Source organism: Chlamydotis macqueenii, chromosome 2 (assembly GCF_036417535.1).
Source record: "Chlamydotis macqueenii isolate bChlMac1 chromosome 2, bChlMac1.mat, whole genome shotgun sequence".
NCBI classification, from domain to species: Eukaryota; Metazoa; Chordata; class Aves; order Otidiformes; family Otididae; genus Chlamydotis; species Chlamydotis macqueenii.
This window is the reverse complement of record NC_141557.1, coordinates 142,634,587-142,660,769: the sequence shown is the minus strand read 5'-3', so window position 1 is coordinate 142,660,769 and position 26,183 is coordinate 142,634,587. Positions and strand designations below refer to the sequence as shown.

Sequence of the window (26,183 nt, the reverse complement as noted above, 5' to 3'; positions counted from 1 at the left end):
AACGATGCAAAAAAATTATGCTCTTCCCAAATGACTGAGGCCAGACACCCACTATAATGAAAGCTTTCTTTGGCCTCTCCCAATGATGTCCATGGCAAAATGAAGCAAAACCATGATTAGACCAAAATAAAAAATAATTTAGATTAGATTTAGAGGAATTACCTTCCAATGTACAGAGTAAAACAATTTGTTAAAAAATACATCATAGTGTTACAGTTTAAAAAGGAACTAATACCTAATGCAAACAGACAGCTTGACAGACAATTGTACACCTCTGCAGAAAATAAAACAATTTAACTCTATCTTCAGTGTAGAGGTAAAACTATTTTAACATCTGGGAAAGATACCATACATTCCCTACCTAGAACTGTAAGAAAACCAAATCCTTAACAACAATAAATATCATCTTTCATAATCACATGACCAAGTATCTGAGAGCAAGAACACCTTAATTAACCAGGTCATGACTCTGAAGTTATGTAGCAATTACACTGAAAGATGAACAGGTTAAATGAACACTAGTGATTAACACTGCCCAAGTTTAAACATTTAGAGATAAATGGGAGGTGTACCTGTGTAGCTAGAATCCTAGTCATTTAGTTTAACTTCAGTTAACAAAGATACAACTACAATTCTGTCAGTATAAAAACACTCTGGATTTATTTTGTGAAAGCTTATTATCCCCAAAATCAAATAGAACTCCTGTTAATTTTTTTTTTTATGTATTTGGTTTACAAAGTATAGGTATTTTATTTCTTAGAGATCTAAAATGATAAAAAGGATTTGTGAACTACATGGAAATAATTATCAAAAAATGTACAAACAGTAGCACACATCAATTGACCAAAACTCAATTAACTACCTGAAATCCAGGCTTTTCCGTAGATCTCCTTGATGCTGAATGAAGGCATCTTTATAATAATTCAAACCAAGGAATTTTTAATTTTCAAATACCCTCCTATTTATACTTCATAGATGACATCTTTTTTAAACACAGTATTTTTTACAGTTATTTAAATTTCTCCATGAATGTCCTGAAGTTGTCTACATAAAGTCACTCATACTATACTGAATAACTGTCTTGCCTGTGCATCCAGTATTTGATATATCAACAGATGCTTGCCATACAATTCCTTTTTTCACACAGCAGATCTAAACAGCAAACAGACAATATTAACCTAGATGCAAGGCCTTTTTAATTTAATTCCTCAGTCTATCAATAAACTGTTCCTTGAAGACACTATCTAAAAGCTGTAAGCAAGCAGCTGAGGTAAAAAAAAAAAAAAGTCACCACCACGGGAGGTTTGCTGCTTTATTACTAGCAATGTCTTCATTATTTATATATATAGCACTGTTTCCAGCCACCGAAGCTGAATCTAGTTAATTAAACATTTATACCATCCCCTGCTGTGCCATAATGTCTAACTGTGTCAAAAGAGTCGTAGGTGTGCTGTTACACACCTGGGACTGAAACAAGGAATTTGCTGAGCTATCTTTGATAAAGGTCTACACCTGGAACTCAATAGCACATGATATGGTTTCTGAATATTGCAACAGGTGGCAAATATAACTTACTGCTCAACAACTGTTTCATCTTCTGGTTCAAGAATTGCAAATAGCTCTGTTAATTTGAACAAAAATGAAAGTGAAAATTCATTCATGTCATGAAGTATATATTGTTATTACACTGTTTCCATATGCATGTTAAGATAAGATTATTTTAGAATAATTGAAGAATAATTTAAATGGAAAATAGATCTATTTTGCACAGTTTGAAATCAAAAGATAAATTTCTAGTACTATCAGGATAGGAGAAATAGTTAGCAAAATTAAAGCCAGCCCCTCTAATTTCACCAGACTCTCTCTAAATCAACTCTAATGCTTTTCATAAATTTAGTACTATCTGAAAGCAAACCAATTACTTCTAATTTCTGTACTATAAAATTAGAACACCATAGTGTACACATACAGGACAAGGTTTACAGGAGGAACTAGTACCTTTTACATCAACCGTTGTAGGTGAAAAAATTGTACAAGCTTTTGGGTATATAAAGCCTTGCCCACCCAATACAGAAGTATATATATGACTGTAAAAAGATTTTCAGACTTACTTACTCTTGTAGTTAGTTCTCTGTTCTTAAGTAAAAACATGAGAGTGTGTTCTTCAAGCATGGAGCTTGCTAACAAAAGCAAAGTTTCACTACATTGATATAAAACCCTATGTAGTCATTAGACTGAACTAATTAAGACCATTCTGAAGCTCCATCATGTCAAGAAGTTGTTTTATTTTTATTTCCTGATTAACTTTCAAATACAAGAGAAGTTGGAAAAGGAGACTGGCAGTTCCTAGGACCACATCCCCTTTTCCTTGAACACTGTAGAGGGTATGCCATTGATCTATGCATGAGGAAATGGGCCAAAGAGCATTGTGGTGAAGAAGAAAAAAAAAAAAAAAAAAAAAAAAAAAAGGAAAAAAAAAGAAAATAAGAACTCATATCCTATCCCTTAACTTCTCCAGCAGCTCTAAGAATTTAATACAAAGGTGGGCTACAATGTAGTGCATTCACCCTGCTCCTTGACTGTGATGTCCAACACAATGTGTATCTTAGTATCACAGTAAGGCCATCAAAAGTTAACAGCACATGGGATGTAATTTAGGGAAAACATTTCTATGTCAATTTAATCATCAATAGGATGCATTTACTATCTGTGGTCTTCATCAGGGTTTCAGGCAAGTTTAATAAGATGTATGTATATTTACCACATTCTGTTACATGTCACATCATGATATTAAATAGTGACATTTGTGAAAATTATGAATTCCATAATAGCGAAAACAGAAAGCTACATAACATATTTTCGAGTAGAGAACACAATTTGTGCAATTAGAGTAATTTTGACAGAGAGAAAAGAAGCAATTTAGTATTTAAATATATTTACAGAGAGTTCATTTTATTTATGTTTTGCAATCCATCTTCAAGAAACAGAAGGCAGAAAAATCATGGGCTTTCAGTGCCATGTTCATTAAAAGCACCTTCTGCTACTGGAAGTGCACTCTGCAGTGTTGAAGGAAACAAGAGTGAACTCTGAACACAGTAGGATTAAGGAGAGCAACTTAGACAAATGGATACCTGAGAAACAGGATCAGAGAACAACCTAGGACAAGTGGTCCAAGACAGGAAGGTCTAATTTACCAACTCTCCAAATTACTCTTAGAGATCCCAATCTGAAAGACAATACTCAAGAGCTGAGGAAAATCATTAAGCTTCTCATAGCAGAGAGATATCTCAGAAAATGATCCTAAATAATAGCTGGGACAGGAGGCTTTTGTCAGAGGTATTCTAAGTCTAGGAAATACTGTATTGGTTTTGTGAGTCTCTTTGTAAAAAAGATTTTTCCAAATTACAGTAATCTGGAAAGTAACATATTTCTCTGTTTAAAAAAAAAAAAAGCATCCTTTAGAGCACATATAGCCCATTAAAACCTTGATGAGACTCAAAGACACAAAGTCAGTCTGAGTCAAGTGTCAAGAATAGGATAAGAGTTTATCCAAATAGATATTTTCCAATAGTAAGAAGGCAGTGGTAGGAGGAGCAATCTATGGGGTTTTTTTATAAATACTTGTCACATTTGTCCAATTCCAAGTGAGAAAGTTGTAGGGCACTGTGGAGGTAGACCTGCAACACCAATGGTTTAGAACAATAGGATTCTTGACAGGTCCTAGGACCTGTTCAGAAAGGCAGAAGTGAAACAAGAAAAACTTTTCACTGTCAATCACGGAAGAATTTCCAGAAAATGACAGGAAGCTTTTTCACCACCACCTTGGTCTCTCCTGACTGGAATAATAATATTCACTACCCAGGAACATGGTGAAAGAAAACTGGGGAATAGGAATTTTAGACAAACGGAGGGAGAACAACACCCTATGATAATTGCTTTTGCTCTTTTCTGGTGTAATTTTCTATATAATTGTTTTATGCGACTAATTCACTAAAAATAACTTCCACTGTCTGAATTCTGTCTAGGAATCTCAAAAATTATTACATTTTTACTTAATGATTGAAGTTCAAATGAAACTCCAAAGTCATTCAAGTTATTAGGGAAATTAATCATGGAAACTATTCAGTAAATACATTAAATTCTGAATTTGCTTAGAGAAATCTTTGAGACGACTTCATTAAAAAAAAATCTGTAGGTTCTTAAGACTGGTTGAAGACTTGATTTTTAAAGAGAAGCTATTTGTCTGTGTCTTAAGTATCTCAAAATGGATAACATTGCAAAGGTAGAAGACTTACGTCAAAGAAAGTGTCAAATGTTTTATCCACTTGCACAGGAAATAAAGACAGAACAAGGAGGAAGGTCCCTAGCATTGCTCCTCAGGTTCATCCTTTACAGAATTATAAACAGTTCTGTTGAAGGCTTTGATTTACCTGTAGCAGTTTAAAAACTGTTTCCTGAAAAAAGCAACTTCCTGAACCCACTAAAAGAGACGAAGGAACAGAGAAAGTATCACAACCTCTGAAGGCCAGGCCAGTGAATTGCGCTTTTCCTGTCACTTTAAAACTTGTCACTTGAAAATGAACACTCGGAAAACATGAATTGATGTATCTAAACCTCAAATGTCCATAACTAAATACTGTACAGGGAATTTATCCAAGTTTTAAAAAGCCAGATCATGACCAGTATGGACAGAACCTAAATCAGAAGGAACCATGTTTTCTCCTGCCAACTGCTTAGAAAAACTTCCTAGGTTAGGTTGCTTACTTACTTGTTTCCTCCAGAAATATCAGTGATTACTTTAAAGCCACTGCCTCCAAGTAAAGGTATGCAGTATATAATTTCATTTAAATTCAGGATAACAGTCAGTCAAAATTAAAATATTCAATTACTTCTTAATTTTTTTACTATTTGCAATGAAGATATGTTTTTACACAAAGTGTATTGCACTTAGTTCCTCATTTTTTAAATAAACCTTCCATGATTTTCAATTATATATCAATACAATTCACAACTCTAGCTAATAGTGTTGCTCATTTTAATAAAGTTATTTGATTAGGAATATAATTGTCAAAATCTAAGTAAAAGGAAGATGACCTTATGAATATTTTTTTCAAATAAACTTCATCTCAATCAGCCTTGATTCTGGTTTCTCAAAGAGTATTCCTCTACAACACAGGCACATTTTAATTGAATAACAGTGCACAAATGCAGTAAATCCTTTAAAATGTACCTTTGTTGTTTAAAGAAAAAAAATCCAGAAGATGGAAAAAATTCACTGATCACATTATTTTTCAAATTGAAAAAAAAAATCAACTGTTTTCTTGTCAGAGATGATCTTACTCTTTTATAACTTAACATAAATTATTCCTTTCTGGCACATTTGGATCTCCATTTTGCAAAAGTACTTCTTTATATACTATGATACCAGACGAATGACGGACTGGGACATTCATTAGTCATTCCCACTTTCTATGGTGGAAAAAGGCACAGTGAGCTTTACACTCCAATGTGGTTTTAGTATGTAATATAAGTTCCCTTTTGTGCATGTTTAATGGTACAACTACAACATCACAACACAAGTCAGAATTCATGTCCAACTCCATTCCCCATCACCATAAATAGCATCAGTAGACTGGCCTATGATTGTCCCAGTCATTCAACACCATGTGCTGTCCCAGCTTTTCCCTACAATATTAACCTTTATCAAAATATGTGAAAAGATTTCTAAAGGGGACATACTAAAATGGCTTTCTACTCTCTAACTCCTCACAGACCTGATGCTTTGAACACACTTCATTTTCCAAAACTTATCTTAAATGGTAGCAAGAGCAGATGGCTTAGAACTTCTATATGAAGGAATGTGTTTCTGAACCATATGTGTGAATTAAATGTGAGCCTTGACATTGATATCAGTAAGAAAAAGTTACATTTATTGTAGTAAAAGACTTTGCTATGTATACATTCACTAAATGCATACAAACATTGAAGAATTTCTTACTCCATCTGACATGGGAACTTACTTCACAAGCACTACAGGGCAACTAGAAGTTGCTTTTGCAATTGCAATTCTTTAGAATACATTAGATACTTTCATGAAAGAGCAGATTTACACTAGCTCAGGTAGTTTTCTTAATTCCGTTATTTAAAAATATCACATTTAATTTGGTAAAATATTGAAATATATCCAGGCTAATTCTCAAATTCAGCTTTATACTACCTTTTCTAAACATAGCTAAAATCAAATCAGATTAAAATATTTACTGTAGGTGTCATATTAGCAAGACAAACACAGTGTCAGTGACATGCATAACGGCTAACATTACTTCAACATTATGCTCAATACAATATGTGCACTACATTTTAGGAACGTCTACATAGCATTTAATTTAGAAAATAATTTATATGTTAATAGATAACTTCATTACATTACTGGTATATTCCTAAATGTTAAAATAAATATGTTTTCTTAATGTTTATTCGTATCTAATTGTGATGTCATTAAAAATCAAAACTGAACTACCACGCTAAAAAAAAAGTTACGAGCCAAAGTGTTATGTGCATACATATCAGTGATACAAACATCACTACCAGAGGGTGCAAAATTATTTCAATAGCTTTATGCCACTTTGATAAAATTAATTTTGGTTTTGGTAAGAGAAACACCTACAAGACAATCATCTATTTTATTTTTTTAAACTGTGCACATATCATATTGTGAAACTAAAGGAAAAGTAGGGGCATGCTCACAAAAGCTTCAAACAGAGAGGAATATCATGCATAATGTTCACAACAACTCACAGATTATTAGTAAGTTATCTGAAAAACAGGTAAGCCTTTCACACCAAACATTGCTTTCATTTTAATGACAGTAACTCCCCTTGCCTTCAGCAGGAATTACACCTGTGTAAATGAAAGCAAATGTAGGCCAGGAAATAAGTCTATGCATAAAAGAAAAGAACTTTAGACAGAAAAAAGGCTCTAACCACTTTGTCCTCCTGGAGTTCATATCCACGAAAGCAAGAAAGAAAGGACAGAAAAAGACAAAGAAGGAAAGAGTCACTTTCATTTTGAAAGCAAGCAGTAGTATTTGTTAGTAAAATAAACAAACAAATATCAAAGGAATTAATATGTATCTGTCTTACTTCCCCTAGTAGTGAAGAAGATCTAGTGAAAAATATATAGTTTTAATATTTTTCTTCATCCTTTCATGGGTGAAATTGAGATTATTTTCTATATTAAAGAAAATATTTGTACAAAAAATGATTTGTACAAAGAAAATTATTTTCATAAAAATAATAATGGGTTCATGTCCTAATTACCTTCATAAAATAAATCAAGCATCTCATAAAAAGGATGCAGAATTTAGCTCTACATGCCTTGGATCCCTTGGATCCCTTGGATCCCAGTATTGCAAATCATTAGCATGCATCAACCCTTTGCACTTGCAAAGAGTTCAGTGAAATGAAGAATGTTTTTTTACTACAGCCAGATACAGGGTATGCATAATGATGCAACTGCATGTTAGTCATTTAATGCATCTTTAAAATACTAGAGTTTTAAAGCATAAGGAGACAGAGTTTGTCACAAGTGTTTACTGTATGTCATTTCAGATCTGTATTATTTATACATTCTTTTTCATACCCACAAATATTAAGTATAAACATTCCCATTGATTATTATCTTCCTTAAAGGAACTGTCTTTAGCTGTCTAAAATTGTAAATGGAATAGTACTTTAAAAAACCAAAAATATTCAAAATGCTTTCAGTCAAAACTATTTCCCATTTTTGTGAATGATTAATTTTTTTTTTTCCTGGTATCTGAATTTCACACGCCAACACAGAGACTAAATCCAGGCACGCAATTAAGCACTGAGCTGTGTTGGAAATACAACTGCTCACCAAGAAAGGGTGACAACTCATTTTATACCTTTGTTGTTCAGATACCTACATGATATGTAAGTTTGTGCTCCTGTGCTCTTATAGAACTTTTAGGTTTTTCCTAATACTAGGGGCACGAACAAACAGGGAATACAACAGAGGCCAATGAAGACAGTCAGGGCACCAGAGGATACAATATTCAAGGAGAAGCTGAGGGAGATAGGCTTGTTTAGCCAAAAGAAGGCTGGGTAGGGAAGGGTGCAGGAAGAAGGGGACTACTTGCATTCCTCAACTACTTAAAGGCGAGCTACAGGGAAGACAAAGCCAAAATTTTCTTGAAGATGCATAGCTAATGGACAAAATGCAACAAAGGATTGGATATAAGAAAAAAAAAAAAAAAACACAGGAGTGGTTAAGCACTGAAAGAGATTGCCCAGAGAGGTTACAGATTCTCCATCCTCGGAAATTTTTATAATTCAGTTGGATAAGATCCTGAAAACCTGGTCCAACTTTGAAGTTAAACCTTTGAAGGAGATTGACCAGGATCACCTCCACAGGTCCCATTCTGACACAACTTAATCTACAATCTTATGTACGGTGGTAAAAGATTAAAATATTTTCAAAGATGCTAATGGGTTTTAGCAACATTCTCAGTTATACAAATAGGAAATATCATTGAAAGCTATCTAAATGACAGGACTTCTAGGCATTATCACTCTCTGCGCAGAGATATATTTATCTGCACAGCATCAAATGCTCTGCTACTTTGCTCGCAGGGCTTCCTGTCCCACTGCAATTAGAGTTGCAGTAGTTGCTCATAGCCATTTTGAATGGAAGCATCTAGTGCCTCAATTTCTCATCCTCACCTCTGAAGACGTATACTCTACTATGCAAGAGGAGCATAATCCATAAGCAGGTATTTTTAGCACAGACACTACAAAATTTTAAATATTATAAATGTCTGATTAGGTGGCTATCTCAGTGAATGTCTCACAGCTGCAGGAAGGGGTAAGCAACAGCACAGAAAAATAATTAAGACAAAATAGTCCAGCTCCTCACTTTAAGGATGTAGACAGCAATTAAAAATAAAATTTTAAAACAAAAGAATATGAGAATATTAAATAAACTCAAACAAGACATAGTAGATAAAATAGCATGACAAAGAAAGATTTTAAATACATTAAACTGAAGAAAAAAGTAAAAGTAGCAGGTTTCAACAAAAAAAAAATGGGAAGCAGACAGTTATATTTCAAAGTAAAAAACAGGAACATCTTTAAAACAATCAATAATTAATCAAAAATGTAAATATTAAATAGATGAGATTAAAACGTATACAAAGTTTAAAAAGGGGCAAGATTTTTAAGAAACAAATTTTGAGATTAAAAGTATCTTTCTTATTTGTTTTTTTTTTTAATTGCGTAGCTTAGCTTACTGTTCTATGTGCCTGGGGTGACTATTCTTTAGAGCAGAATTGCTCGTTTCTAGCACAATCCTTAACATCTTCATAAATTTTAAATGTCTTCAGTTTTACCTTCTGTTTTTCATCTTCTGCAGTGCACCACTGTCCCATAAATTTTAAAACAGGGCCCATAAAGAGGGCCCATAATATTTCACTAAAATGCTTAGAAGTTGTGCTATTTTGAAAGTGTTAATTCCTTATAATTTTCACTACACAATACTCATAGTTTGGTCATTTGATGATAAGTAGTATTATGTGCAGTATTCTCCTCAAAGATACACACTGAAGCATGGGACAAAAGGCAATAAATGCAAGTTGGAACATGGGAAATTAGGACTAGATATAAGGAATTTTTTCATCTGTTTTTTCACTCTGAAAGTGGTCAAGCACTGGAACAGGTTGCTCAGAGTGACTGCTGAATCTCCGTCCTTAAATATTCAAAATTGGGCAAGGACCTTTGAGAACTCAACTAATGCAATATTCTTTGAGTAAGAGGTTGAATGAGATGACTTCCAGAGGTCCTTTCCAACCCAAGTATTCTATGACACTTCTTCCTCACTCAAGAAGAAAATCTACCTATATTACCCTTTTTAAATAACTTTCTCCTACATACAATACATCTACATATATTTAAACATTCTGTTTTGTTCATATGCATTTCTTTCATAATTTTATCTCTATTCCAAAAATAATGACTAATATTGCCCTGACTACTTTTATGCTGTTGGAACATAGTATTCCAGTCTAGCCAAATCATAACTGATAATTATATGCAGAAATTTACCTATTAATTACAAAGTTTTCTGCAAACACAGAGATGATCTGCACCTTTATACTATGAGTTATGTCATAATTTCTTTTTTCACTCAGTAGTTTTCACCTAAGATATAAGGATTTTTTAAACACTTTTGAAGAATAAAACCATAATATACAAGAAGAAATGTAAATTCATATAAGAAAAGTAAATTCAGATAATAATATAATGGAGTATATATACAATCCAGTAATAGAGACAGAAATTTAAAAAAATGTACAAGACAAACAAATTCTCACTACAACACTGATATATATGGTAGAAAGGACAGTTTAAAAGTTTTGAGATAGTTCTTCTGATACCTACTCTTGTGCCACGAGGTTCAACTGTTAGAAACTAGTGGCTTATAAATATTGATCTGGTAATACTGTTCTGTTGCATCACTATCTCATTTTGCCAAATCTTAATTTGTATTCATATCAAGAGTTTCCAAAAACACCTAACTTAACTTTAATTACAGAAAAGATAAAATACATACTAAACGCATCCTAAGATTGTAAGCAAGGAAAACATACCAACTCACGTTTCCTAAAACTCCGACTATTATTAGCTGAAATCATGACTACTCAGTAATTCTCATGTATCAAAGATTATATCAGTAGAGAAGTCTCAGTCTCTGTTAGCTCAAACGATAACCCAAAGTACAAGCACCACTTAAGCAACCATTAAAATTATATATATATTAAAAGAAGATGAAAGATTTTTCTCAGAAATTAATAGCATAATGAAGACTCTCAAATACTTCACCATATAAGTATAAGCTTTCCAACACAAAGCAGTAAATCCAAAAATTGGTGCATTTGAAAATGCAGTTAAATGCCCATATCCTGTCATTTACACTGTGATCATAACAGTAATCACAGCTTGGTTCACACAATCTACCTATGTTGATTAACATCCAGGATGAATGGTCTCTTTTCAGAAGCAGGCTATGAAAGATAAAGACATGTGAAGTTCAAGACAAGACCATACTTTATTAAACACCTAAGACTACCTCCAGCTTCTCAGCTGCTCCCCTACATTGATGTCAAACATCCATAAGTTCAAGCAGTACAATGCCAGTAGGGACATGACTGACCATATGAGAGACAATCTAGACAGTCATTTCAATAGCGAAGACATTTAAGAAATTACTCAATTCAGTTCTCAAAGAACTGATGCTAAAAAAGTAACAAATTGGTCAGACCTTGGTGGTATTTGTTCTGTTCCATATGAAAATGCAAGTATATTTTAATATCAGTTTTATGGAGAACATCCTTAATGCCATCAATATTCAGACACACAGAAGTGCTAGCAAAATGACTGGAATCCCACCCATTCGTGCAAAAAAAAAAAATATCTAGAATGAGTCAATACCTACACCTTATCCTTTAAAAAACAAAATCTGTTAGGTCGTCAATCTGGCATCTGACTGCGTGAGCCAAAACCACTCTTTAAGACAGTATTTTTTCACTTTAAATGCCTAAAATTATCAGTTTTTCTAAAATTATCAGTTCCTCATTGTGTCAGGATCATAATAAGCTCTAAGGTTTTTGAAAGCTTTGAAATAGATTGAAGTGTTCAAACATAACTAGCCTGCATTGAAATTCAGACCATGACCTGCTGTTTAAAGAAATTCAAAACAGCGACCAAATGAAAATAATTTCAAATAAATAAAATTAATAACAGAAATAGTTTGTGCAGTTGCCATTTGAAAGGATTTTACAGGTGTTACAGGTGTTAACACGGAGTAAACTGAAAAGGAAAAAAAAAAAAATGATACCTGGTTTAGAGAAATCCTTTCCTCAAGTTTGTAATGTCACATTGTCTTCTAGAGAAATGCAGAATCAAACCCTGTCTCCTAAGGAGCAACTTAATTGTATGTGATAGGAAATTACTAAGTTTATCCCAAATCCCAGTGACTTAGAAATCCTGATTATGACAAACTAATTCTTTGGTGCTTGTCAATTGTCAATAGAATGAAACAGATTACACATTAGCACAAGCACACTAAAATTTCGTTTTGTGACTCCATATGAATGGTTATGCTGCAAGTCCTGCAGTTAGAATCATTCCACAAAGTGAACTTGATGATTTTCTGTAAATCAAACATAGCCCCAGAGAAATAATCAGAATGCAAAGCTTTCACAGAATCAGAGGGAGCTGAGAGAAGTTCCCTGATTATACCCTAGGGGTTTCACACACAGTTGCTGGGTCCTATGTAACAATTGAAAATCTTTTACTTCTGATGTCCAAAGACAAATACAGAAGGATGTTTTAGTGGCTGCAAGTAGCAGGTTGCCAATCACCCTCAAAGAAGGTATTCAGTATGCGCCAAATTAAGTTTTCAGACAAGTACTATTTTCTTCCTCTACAAGCGAAATGTTGGTTTACTAAATCAGCATTCTGAGCTGTTGGAAATTATATTCACTGCATACAAAGTTGTATCTATCTGGAAAACGTATTTGTCCAATATCTTAGCATGTACATTTCTCAGCTTCATAAACCTCGTTCTGCTGTTTACTGCCTCATTCGGTGTGCATTTCCCTATATAAATCAGTATATAATTAAAAAAGAACAGTAGTATATTTTGTATATCAGTGATACTTCTATTACCAAGAACTGCTTGCTGTCATGTGATTTATTATTTCAGTTTTAATCAATCTGAAATTGTTCATAAACATAAAAGATGACAGTTCAAGGTCCCTTACATTTCTTGGGAGTAAGCCCCCATCCTGGCTGAATATTGCATTCACTAAAATAACAAGCAGTACGGAAGCAGCAGTATCACCTTATTCATTTTGTTTGATGTAGAAGGAATTCCCACATAATGATAATTTTTGTACAATCTGAACTGAATTTTAATGCTTCTATTTCAAGCATTGTAACTAAACTGAAAAAGGAATAAATCATCCAATCTTTCTGAGAAACCTAATCTAATGCTCTGAGACCAGACAAACATTTCCATGCTCTGCTCCTACTCCCAACCATGAACCTTGTAAGCAGTAGTCCTCCTTGCGACCTTTGAAATTCCACATCTTCTGAGATGCATACTGCTAAAACTGGTCTATACTAAACTATTTAGTAGCAGAATCTGGTGTAAATTGCATGAATTTGTCTTGAAACTTGCTACTACGAAACAGATCATGAACAGATCAAAAAGCTCCATCAAATAACATTTCTGACAGTTTAAGAATCACTTTACACAAGGTCCAAACCAGACATACATAACCTGTCAAAAAATGTCTACAGAGATCAAAGAAAATCTATCACAGTTAAAACAGAAAGTTATTAGAAGTCATCCTTCAAGAAGTTAAAGTTGTATCCATTAAGGAAAATGGGAAAGAATGAGTTCTGGTAAATTCTAGTAGGCCAAAAATAATTTTCATGGAATAATGTGTATAGACATAAAAGATATCATAAATAGGAGACTGCCACAGTCTGTGTCTCAAATCTTTTGTATTCATGTTCACAGTGATTAGAGAGATACTTACTCTAGAATATTATTTCTCGCAGAATGAACCAGAACATATACTTTGAATTGATATTTCAGAAACAAAAGGTATTAAATCAGTCAACAAAAAAACCTAACAATTTTTTAAAATCAGATTACATTCAGCATAAAATTTCTCAAGTCTAAAACATGTAACTATTAAGTGTATTACAGAGTCTTTCACCAACAAGAAGAACAAAAGGTGACAACTATCATGTCAATTTATTAATTTTTAAGGAATTTCAGAGTTGGATCAACAGAATAATAGAAAATTGAGTCTGATATCCTCATTGGAAAGATTTGTAGAAACCAAAATAGAGAATAAACTTAGCAACTATATGAATAAATTACAATAAAATGTGGAAAAGTCAGAATGGCTTTAGTAAAGGGAAATTGTGTCTGTTACATATATTAGAATTCCTACAATTTGGAACTGGATGTCCAATTGGTTGGATGGGGCTTTGAGCAACCTGATCTAGTTGGAGATGTCCCTGCTCCTTGCAGGGGTTTTGGACTAGATGGCCTTTAAAGGTCCCTTCCTTCAAACCATTCTTTGATTCTATGATTCAAGGAGTCACAGAGAAAGTGAGTAAATGGGATTTGTTCAGACTGCTGAGCTGGGTTTCCAGGCTTTTAAAGAATCTTAACTGCCATGGAACAGGAATAAATTCATCCACGAGAAAACTTAACTGATTAAAAGACAAGAAGAAAAGAACCAGAAAAAATAACCAGGGTTTTTTAAGGGAGAGGCGTCACCAGTGAAGCCTCACAGGGGATGTGTTTACAGATACCTTGTCCCACATATTCATAAATTATCTAGAACAGAAATTAATAAGAGTAGAAAAGCCTATTTATCACATTAAATTAAAAACAGTAGTAGTAAAAAAGCCAACTGAGAAGAGTTCCAGGACAGACTCATAATACTGAATGCAGATGTCAGCTTACAGAAAGACAGATTTATGTTAGATAGCAAGAAAAGCTTTCTATGGTGAGCATGGTGAAGCAGTGGAACAAAAGACCTAAGAGGATGTGGCAGAATCTCACTGGAAATCTGTCAAGAGAAGTCAGACAAGTATTTGCCAAGTTCATATGATCTGTCCCAAAGAAAGTCTAAATGATGTATCAGAACGCTTCATTAAGAGATGAAGCCTTCCTCCTAATAAACTTTTACTATGTTTCCAAGTATGTAGACACAATGACTCAAGTATCTGTCCTTATTGCCTTTTATAATCAGATGAAATTAATACAGAAATTATTATATTTATTATTACCAGCAACATGATGTAGTTAGTTATTAAAAAAACAATAAAAATATGTGAGCTCACTGAAGACAAAAATCTTAAAATTACCTTATCAAAATCCAAGGCAATTTGAAAGATTTACACACAACCTCGGGTACTTTAATCATCAGGAAATAGCAGATTATTTTATACTTTGTCAATCAAAAACTTGAGTCCATTATTTAAGCCTACCTTTCAATCTTGGACAAAGAAATACATAACATTTATACCATTGTCTTCTACCTTCCCAAAGATTAAGATAATATTTGCAGATCGCATGGTATTTGCAATGAACATATTACAGAAAAAAAAACATTTATGGAAACATTATACTGAAAAATTATTATATTAATAAATACTAAATTCTTAAATTATTGTATTGATTTACAAAATATGTGTTTCCACAAAAGATTAGTATAATATATCTTGAGTATTGTCATGACTATTCTACAAGTATCTGTCAGAATCTGAGAAAGACATGTGTATCAGTTGTGAACACTTCATCTAAAATGTCGAATAAACTTATCTCAGAACTATTTTCTGCAATTACCTCAGTTCTGCTGAATTTTTTTACTCTATGATCAAACATCTAAAAATTTCAGATTGCTATTTTACCTGTTGTTATAGACACCAGTATACTAGCTGTAACTCTATATTGTTACTGCATTTTTTTTCCTAAAAATATGCTGATGTTTGTACATGTATTTATATATACATATGTGCATATGTATAATAGATAATAAAGATTTTAAAGCTCCATAATATATTGTATATATGGTTCTAACACTAATTTTACAATAATCTTGTACAGAAGAGCCTGGGCAAGCAGAAAAGAAACAAATCTTTGCTCTAGCTTGTAATAATCAGTGTCTCAATATTAGCATCATTAGATCACTAGATATACCTCCCCATCTCCAGTACAGAGACTCAGTCCTCCAATCAAAGAATTGTACTTTCATAAGTCTGTTAGTAGAAAGATTGCATGTATCAATTTAAAAACCATAGTCACAAATCCACCTGCAAATAAAAATTATTTGAAATAAAGACAGATTTAAAAGTCCTCAAAGTGGATATCATTATGCCCTTAAAGGAAATTATTTTCAGTAGCTATGTGATTTGGATGCATAAACAATGAATAAAAGATACCGAGTTTAGCAGAAGCTTATTACCAAACTTTCATAACTCCATACCTTATTTGACCGTAAAGACACTCTTCCTCCACAGCGTGCACAGAATTTAGTTTGGCAATATGAACAGTTATGGCCACAGCCATCAGCAAATTTTGTTTTGTGGCAGATGCCACAGGTTGGAGCATCACCCTTCTGCTCCTGTTGCTGCTGTGATTCTTCACCCATCTTCTTCACTTGCTCTTTATACATTTCAAACTGCTGATGTAATTTTCTGCAGAAGAGAAGAGACCATTAACAGTTGTTTTATTTAAGCCCACAAAGATTTTGTAATCACTAAATTGCAATAAATTTCAAAACACAAGGCAGAGAGAAACACGGTACTAAAGCAAATGCATTTAATTTATGATGCTCCAGATGTGTAACATTCAAGAATTACATCTTTTTCATTATAACTAAACTCTAGGAGGAGGCCCAACACTGATAACATACAGCACGCAGTCCAGCTGTTACAAAGATAAGTAACTTTGCTTTAAGATGTGACCAGTTGTTAGCTGCAAACACAACAGTGGGAAACATGGTCTAAGTTATCCAAGAGCCCATGGCACAAGACAATAAACTGGTTAATAGCAGAAAAAAAAAAAATCTAATTTATTCTTCCAAGTGTACTTTCAGCTAATTCCACCAGACAGGTGCAAGTATCTACTCTTGATGTAGCTCATCTTCATTTATCCAACAATACTGCACAGACTAATGATTCTACAATGGTTTTTCAATCACTTTTCAAGCACTGGGTGCAAGCCCGTAACAGGTTACCTCAGTTTAACAAGTTATTATAAATCATTTAAGCCATTGTTATATAGGTACTGCCATCTCGTGCCAAATGTAAGGTAGAAGACTATCTTCGGTGTAAAATCCAGGGACAGCAGTTTAATATACACACACATACATTTTACCTTCCATTTCCAGTGGTCTAGGAGCACATTCATAGTCAGCTGCCATGTGCATACAGAACTGCAATGATCCCTTCAGGCAGGTGACTTAGTTCATATTTCAGAGCCCACAATAATCAAATCTCCATATACGATAGTGAAAACTGTCTCACTATGACCAAAGTTACAGACTCATTGCGTGTTCTGTAATGGCATTTTTTTTTCCTGAAGGTAAATGATGTTATGAGAAACTTAATTTTTGTTGTAAAATTTATCATTTTTTAGCTCCTGTAATTGCTGAAAAAAAAGCTGGAAAATGTGATATAGCATATTGTAAGAGATTCAATACAAAGACAAAACCAAAAGAACTTTGATTTCTCTTTTGTTTTTATCCTTGTGATTTTAAAACAGTGATCTTTAAATACTTAGCATGGAATTCAACTCACCTAATTTTGCTAATAAAGACTGCAAATTTTAGCAATCTAAAAATTATTAATCTAGTTTAACCAGTTTATTTAGCTCCCTGAACAGACACAAGTAAAACCCCCAAAATGAAGCCCATATACCCCAAAATGGTATATGAAGCCAAAAAATTAAAAGTGTAGAACAGGTTTCTTTTTCTTTAGAATTATCTTCCAGAGATCCTTGAGATGAGGCTATTAAAAAACACAGAGGAAGTCTAAGAAAGAACAAAGTATAGCCTCCTGGAAAAAAATAAATACAGGAGACCAACTTCCTTAATTCAGAAATATATCCTTTATATAGTTCAGACATAAATTAATGACAGAAAATTATTTCATCAGAAATGTCACAGGCTCTTATTAAGACAAATACTACACCGAGTTAGTTAAAAATTATCTCAAACAATTATTTACCATGGATATTCACACATATGGCAAGAACTGTTGGGACTTGCTTTGGTTTTTTTTTTTCAGGAAAACTCCCCTAAAAATGTACTTTACATTACCATAGCTGTAGGAACAAACAGGCGGCTCCATCTCTCCATGAGACAAGCCAGGAGTCTGGAGGCACGCCTCTGCTCCTGCATACCAAAATGCTGCCTCAACCTCTCAACTGCCACTGACCTTTCTCCAGAAAGAGGGAAAGCAGGGTTACTTCATGTTGCTTATGTGCCATTTTTCTAATCTACCTGCTCTTGTCACCTGAGTTCAATTTTGAGACCACATGCTGTCCTCAGGACATTGCAGTCACATGTTTTTCTAACTTTCAGCCCTTCTCCCCCACATGCGTAAGCCTCCTGGCCTGTAAGAGGGGTCATGTCTCCGGCCTCCATGAGAAGGACATGAAGGTCCTCATTGCCCTAACAGGAATTTGTGGAACTGGGGGTAAATGGCTTCCTCTGCCTCCTCACTGCTTCAAAAAGAGCTCGCTTTGACTGTCCTTTGTTGAATGGGGCGCGACACAAGTTACTAATAAGAAAGAGCTGAATGAAGCTGAGAACAATATTTGGAAATCTGGCACATTTCAACATTTTACACTGACAACAGTATATAATTGGTAGTTAGTAGTCTGGCCGGTTTCCATCAATAACATATGTAATCTCTGAGACCTTGCTTGCCTTTTAATTTTGCCAAACGTTGCATTTTTCATTTAAAGCATATTATCTATGCTGAACTTCAAGCTTACTTTAGATTATATTCAGTTTTGTGGCTTCCTTATTATCTACAGGCTTTGTTTGTATGATTATTTGCTTACCAGTCTCATTGATGCATAAAAAGCACAAGCCTTTTGCCAATTCTTAAGCCTCATGTACTGAAATAATTTCACTTTTGTTTCCTTTTGGGCACAAGAACCTATGTAAAGGTCACAACTTGTGCCTCAAAGTATAAACTTTTCAAGGTTATACACGTTATACAAGATTTTCTAAAATCCTTGCCTTGTAGCAAACAACTTATCATCTGTCAAAATAGTTCATTATTGCATCTTTTTCTGTTCCAAGAAAAATATTACATGTATTGATAACTATCAGAAAAAATTAAACACAGGAGATAAAAATCTATTAAATAATCAGTTACACATAATGTTACACACACATGTTCTGCTGACTAAGCAGAACCACGGGAGATGAATAGGCATACTTAAAAAAAAATACGAAGTATTCATTTTAGAAAGTCCATAAAAAAAAAAACCTTTCTGATCTATTTTATAGATTAATAATTATTTTTTATCATCTAGCCTGCAAGAGTTTAAGCCAAAAACTGAACTAATAACATGCAGCGATAATTAGGTGTTTAGAATAGCAGAGTATTTGAATCACACTTAGTAAAAATTGTATATAACATATTTTTCACAAAATGTAATGCAAATAAAACTCCATTTTGTTCAAGCTGTCTGCACTTCTGTCTCTACTCCAAACACTGCTGCCTGATAGGGCTCAGGAGTTTGGTTACCAGGGAGCTCAAAGTCACCAGTACGGAGGCAAACTTCAGAGCCTGGAGACAGTATCCCGAGTCTCCGTATCCCAAGACTACAATTTCCAGCCCCTATAGTCCAGTGAGTTACTCTGTTAATGCGACTGGCCAAGATCCACATTGTGAGACTGAAAAAACATGCTCTACAGATGAGCTGCAGTTTAGGCCAAAATGCATCTCAATAATACAAATCTTAGGCATGACAGGGTTTTTTTTGCTTGTAAACCTAGATAATTACATCAAACCATACAGTAACAGAACATTTAAGTAGAAAATTCAGCAGCACATGCCATCTATCTGTACTGATGCAAAATATCTCTCCTTTTCCACATTGCTTCCAAAAATACAAATAATTATTTTGATAACTGCTACAAATTTTAGAGGAAAAAGAGAAGTTGGTACGAGTTTATGCAAAGACCTAATGATAATTAAAAGTTAGGCTGGAAAATTGATATTAAAAGGTCTGCTCATTTTCGTCTCTTGTGAGAATGAGTTCCTTGAATCACACTCATATCTGATGGAAGTTACAGTGGTAAAGTTCAGGAAGCTTATATGATTTGTCAAGACTTTTTTTTGTACTGTAAAACATCATATCCAAGACAGCTGCATAGAGGACTTCTCAGTGTCAGAAGCAACTGTTTGTAAGAGTTTGGATTGCTCTGTCAAAGTCAAGAAATAGTTTCTGTTGGAATACTTGCTTTGTTCTGGAATGGAGTTAATTTAATTCTGCTTATTCTTGGTTCCCCAGATCTTTCTGGAAATGAGAAATTCAATATCAGTCAAAAAAGGAGCAACTCATGGGCCTCTCATGATCCATGAGCTATTGCCAAAAGCAAGTAAGAAAAGCAAGTTCAGTATCTGATGTCTCTTACTACTGTGCAGAAGTATTTATTTTCTCCTGTCTTCCAGAAATGCCCACAAAAGCTTTATCTTAAAAAAAAAATAAATAAACCAATACTGACAAAAAGTTCCAAAGCCATTCCTGCCTTCCAAAAGTTCACTTAAATGTGTCTGAAATTTCCAAAGCTGCTTAAAATTTGCCATTAGCAGGGGGACTGTTAAGCAAGTACTCAGGATGTTGAAGCCAGATTGAAGCGCAGCTGCCACTTCTCATTTCCTGGCTACAATTCCCTCAAAGTTTTGTTACTGATTGTACCCTGTCCCTTATTTCCTACTCCTCATCACGGAGCATGGATGTGGCTTCAAAAAGGGTTCGTTCACTTTCAGTTTTGCCAAGCCCATTCATTCAACAATTTTTCTGCCCGGTGGCAATGACTATCTGGTGACATACAACGTTCTTTCCTGTACTGTATTAAACACTTAATGCTTTCTAGTGTGCAATAACCTGTCACTGAGAACACTCACTTCCCTTCTGAATGGATACTATTCTTTCATATATAACCCCGTGTGCTGGTAGACGTTAGGAAACAACTGGCTGACCAGCCCTGCTGGTAAGAAACCCTGGAAAATAGGGTGGAAAATAGGGTGGAAACCAGGCTATGAGCCAGTCTTGTGTGCGCTCTCATTATAAATTGGAGAAATTACCTATGGGGCTACATTACCAAGAGTATGAGCAGCAGATAAAGGGAGATTATTTTTCCCCTTTAACTGGCCACTGGCAAGGCTGCATCTGGACTATTGTGTCCAGATTGGAGCCCTCCAGTTCAAAAGGGATGTTGACAAACTGGACAAGTCTGGTCAAGGGCCTAGAGCATGTAATCTGCAAGGTGGGAAAAAAGGATCTAGGTTTGTTCGATCCAGTGAAGAGGAATGGACTAAGGAGTGATCTAATACCCACCTGAAACTAGCTGCATAATCTAAAAATTACCTGAAAAATACCACAAAGTCAAATTCTCCATAGTAGTCGCCACTCCAAAAGAAGGGGCAAAAGGCACTATAGTGGCACATAGTTGGATATTAGGAGAAGTTTTTTCACTTTACTTTCAGTAGGAGGGCAGTGCAGTCCTAGAACAGGTTGTCCCGAGAGGCTGTGGGGTCGCCGTCCCTGGAGGTTTTCAAAACTCTCCTAGACAAAGCTCAAGTTGTCCTGATTTAGTGTTGGTAATAACCATGCTTTGAGTGTGAGGCTGGTTCAGAGATTCCCTTCAAACAGCATTTCTGTGGTTATGAACTTAACAATGGTTTCATGGAATAAGATAAGAAATACGAAGTGTAAACTCAAACAGAAACATAGGGAAAAGTATTTAACAATTATTTGGCTCAGCAGTGCTGGAAAAAAAATAGTGACTTAACTTTTATCAATAGGAAAAAAAATCCAAAACAAACAACTTCATGCTTTTTATAAACTACTATGAAAATAGTTAACTTTCTCAAAGTTTGACCAATGACCTCACACGTATTTTCAGCTCCATGTAATGCAATGAGCAGAAAAACCTGGAGTTTGTGCTTTCATGCTGATGTGTGGATATTATAAAAAGTATATTGAGCAATCTGAAACAGAACTTTTCTTAATCACTAAATGACAGTTTTTCCAGTATTTGACTGAAACGAGCAATAGCACCATATAAAACTCCTCTTCAGAAGACCCTGATTCTACTTTAAGTCTAGTGGACAAATAGAAATTATTAAGCAATTAAAGATTCAACTTCAAACAAGAACCTTATATCCAATTCTGTTTATAATTAATGGATTCTCATACACTGGCAGATAGCACAGCTACAGTCCTGGTGCTACTCACAATTCAGAGTTTTCAGGTTTTGCATCAGTGAAAATGAAATATTGACAGAAACTAGATGTCAGCAGATATCTCTATAAACATTCACTTAATCCACAGCACTAACTTTCTTGCTGGCAAAATGAAATCTCTCCAATCTCAGTAGAATTGATGTACTATTTTAATTGTCTGGTTTCCTCAAATAAACAATAAATAAATATTTTATATTGTCAGTAGGTTTAATTTCAGAGCCATCTACCTAAGTTTAAGCTTTGGCATTTCACTTCAGTTAAAAAAATTCTACCAAAAAATATTTATAGAATGCAAATTGAAAAGGGTTATAAACCACAACTGTAGAGTAAAACGCTACTTTTTAATCTATGACCTGGAACTTAGGATAAATGGGAGAAATCCAAGATATTGAAAAGTGCCAGTCAGAATTTCCTAATTAAATAGCCTTTCATTTGAGGCATGCACTTTGATTTCCTGCTGAAAGTACCAGTTTAAAAAAAAAGTTAGTGAAAGTTTAGCTAAATCTCAGATACAACGTCCAGAAAACAAGAGAGCATAAAATCCAATTCATTTGGGTATTTACTTGAAATATAAGAGATCTAGATTTTAGTTTCTACCTGCCCTGAATCCCAGTCTTTCACAATCTCTGCAGGAACAGTAACTCCCAAGCCTATCACAAAACTGTGCATAGTCTCTCCTATGGGAGTTTTTGCACTTTGTATAAATAATCTGAGATTTTTTTAATCTGTTCAGGTGAAGAATGTAGGGGAAAATGAACTCCACACTATTTTTTTCAAGTGGGAAATGCATTTTTTTCCCAACTCTAAAGTGAAAGTTAACAGATAAAAAGCTAGCAAAAAGCTCTGTAAGTATTTTGTTTAGAACAACGAGGCTAAACATAAGCCATATAATGACAATAATAGCCACGTTCATCAGTGTCAAACAGCAAATAAGATATTTAATTGTCAGTGGTTTTTTTTTAAACATAGAGTAAATCATCCTGAAATTACCAATAGAAAAAATCTCTGAAATTTTTTAGCTTTTTCACCTATTTTTTGAGTTTGGTTTGAGTTGTTTTACAGATAGAGCTAACTGGAAAAAAAAAACATTATTTTCATGTTTCCCATTTTCTAACTCATCAGGGAATATATACTTCATATTCATTAACCTGAAATAGGAATAGATCAACACTGATGAAACTTTAAGTACAAGAACATGTTTAAAGAGCCTACAAAACAGAGTAGTCACAGAATAAGTACTTCACAGAGGCTCTAAATATGGTGAAAGACTTACTTACAAAAGAAATAACTTAATTCACACTAAGAACAATACTACCTGTCTCTCAAATTGCAGAAGCATTTATTTATCAATATAATACTCTTATCGAGTTCACATGAAAAACAAAGTGCCCAAAATCTGAATCCTAGATTAAAAAGACACAGACACAGTTAAAATAAGATACTTCAATTCACACATATAGGACATCATGTTTCCCGATAATTTCACTGAAAGAACTATTGTAAAAAACATACTTTTATTCCAAGTGAGTAAATACACTTTAAATCTAAGTGAATTACACCGACTCTGCCTGAAATGCTGAATAGAAGAAACAGAGTTACGAGATAGGAAGGAAAGGAGTGCAGTTGCTAAATGATCTTCCTCTTGCTTTATATGAGTGCTGCTGCTCACTTGTAACTCAAGGAGGAAAAGCCAACTACAGCAAAACTAACCAGCAACCAAAATTAAGATCTCAGTTTCAGTTTCTCCTTGTCATGGAAGGGAGCAGAGTAAAGATGTCCTATTATGCTTCAACAGCATTTGCCTCATGCTGAGGAATGGAACCAAAAAAACCTCTGCTGGTGGGAACTCCGTATAAGCCACTCTCAGAAGTAAAAGACATGGCCAAGAGGAGGTCTTCAAGCTGCCCTGGCTCCATTCTGTCTTTTCTCCATTTAGTAGCGCTTTCTGCAACAGCTTCTAGTTCACACTTTACCACATTTTGTTCTCAGTTTTTTTACTTCCCTCCCAAAATAGCAAATTGTACTCTTCCGATGTCATAATTAATTAATAAATTAATCTGGTATGAACCTAAATAAGTTTGTAAATACAGGTGAAGTCACATCACTGAATCTAGTATATCTTAATACATTCAGAAATTGAGTAAAAAAAAAAAAAAAAAAAAAGACAAAAAAACCCCCTCAGTTTTAATAACTGAGTAGGATATGACTCTGTGAATGAGTCAATGGATTACAAGTCAGCTAGACAAAAAGCCTAGCTGGAACTGGCAGGATTACCTTACTTGCCTATTTTTTTCAGTTTATAATTGAGTAAAATTGCTATTTGCAATTGCTAATTGTTTAACTTTGCTTGTTAGTAACAATGAGGCTGCTCTTTGCTGGCAAGTAGCAGTGAACAATAGCTTAGTACAACAGTCCTGTGCAAGGCTACAAGAAAAGGTGAACGTAGAAAAGATGAACGTATGGTAAATTAAGGGCTGGCCAATTATTGTTATCATATTTCTGTGTGGTTTTAATGATATCAAGATAAAGCTAGAAAATTTGTGTATAAAGGAGAAAATAAGTAGGTAACGCCTGGCTGTACTTGTTACTTCCAGGTTTCCTCAGAACAACAGACTGATACTTGTTTCTACCTTTTCTGCAGCAAACTAACTGCAAGATTAAATTACTTATATTAATTAAATAGCTGCTCCTGTATTAGAAAAAAAAAAAAAAAGCTGTAAAAGAGCTTCTTTAAACCATTATGAGCCTAGAGATTCCCATAATGTTTTTATCATTTGCTTCTAAAATAAACATTCTTATCTAAATTTTTCATTCTTTCTCCATAAAAGTCTTCATTATTTTTCTAATAAATTTTGCCACCTACTCCTGTACCGTCTCCATCTATACTGGAAATATCAGTAGGACTCCTTTTTTAAGGTTTAAGCATCAAGCAGGTAAACTCAATCCATACTGGATTGAATAATACACAATACTACACAATAGCGGTAGTTTTCCCTCTGCTCTTTACCCTTGTGACAAGGCTGACACTTCCCAGGTAATTTTAGGTCTCACTCAAAACAAGATGAGCCATGCCGGCTGTATTTGAACAAGGGAATCTTCCAGTGTCTGACTCTCCAAGGAAATTCTCCAAGTTCATTTCACAACTGCATTCTCTCAATTAAAAATATTTTATCTCGAGTTCCACGGGCCTTGTCCCTGTGTTTGTAACCCACACTATCCCAGAGGACTTGCTTTGGTAGAGTGCTGAAACTGCAAGTACTAATCCTTAGCTGACAATGAAGATCAGAAGCAAGTAGCTGAACTTCCCGTAAAAGCAGGCTGCCAGGAAGTGTTAAGTGGTAGAGCACAAGCATAGGATCTTTAAAGATGGACTGTACTGTCATTGCATTTATATTTCATCCCACTAATCATAAGTAAAAGAAATTACAAGATTACATATTAAAAAATACAGATAATTATGGTCCACTTTTTTTTTTTTTTACTAACTCATTACGAAACAAGATGTAAGCAGTCACTCTGTCTGTCTTACATATCCAGATACTTTCAACTTCACTTGAACAATTTCTGCCAATTCTGGTGGGAAAGAACAATTGTCTCAAAGACAATTGGGTTTCAAGTTTGGAAAAATAGTCATAGTGACAGAAGGGAACTTTTGGAACTATCATGTCTAAGGATAAAGATGCATCATGTGCTCAAGCTTTACTGAATATTAGAAAGGATACAGTCAGAGACACACACCTTACGATAGGTGAATCTTTTATTTTTGTATTTAAATCTTCAGCTGTACCAATACTGTAATATCATCGTGTATTGCTGCTGCTAAGCAGTTTGGACAAGTGCTAGTGGAGTTTTCAGAAACTGTGCATACGAGCAATGAGTCTTTTTTTCAGCATTCAGTCTCATATTGCTGACAATCAGCACCTGTCCTTAATTTCCATGAGAAGGCACAAAGGACAGAAAAAAAAAAAAAAATCTGTAGCATATATATTGCTGTAAAACAGGCACATCCAATGCAGCTTCATATACATTTAGAATCACGGCACTCTAGACTATCAGCACTTGCAGTAGTCTATGTACTGGAAA

At 34.3% G+C, this 26,183-nt stretch overlaps 1 protein-coding gene across 10 annotated transcripts in view; it reads right to left on the bottom strand.

Annotated features, from left to right (window-relative positions):
* Nucleotides 1–26,183, bottom strand: part of RIMS2 (regulating synaptic membrane exocytosis 2) — a 473,080-nt gene that overhangs the window by 370,473 nt on the left and 76,424 nt on the right. For all 10 annotated transcript variants that reach the window (XM_086741147.1, XM_086741150.1, XM_086741149.1 and 7 more), the window contains one exon: nt 16,094–16,304. In XM_086741147.1, coding sequence (XP_086597273.1) covers nt 16,094–16,304 — 211 coding nt within the window. The remainder of the gene's footprint in view (nt 1–16,093; nt 16,305–26,183) is intronic.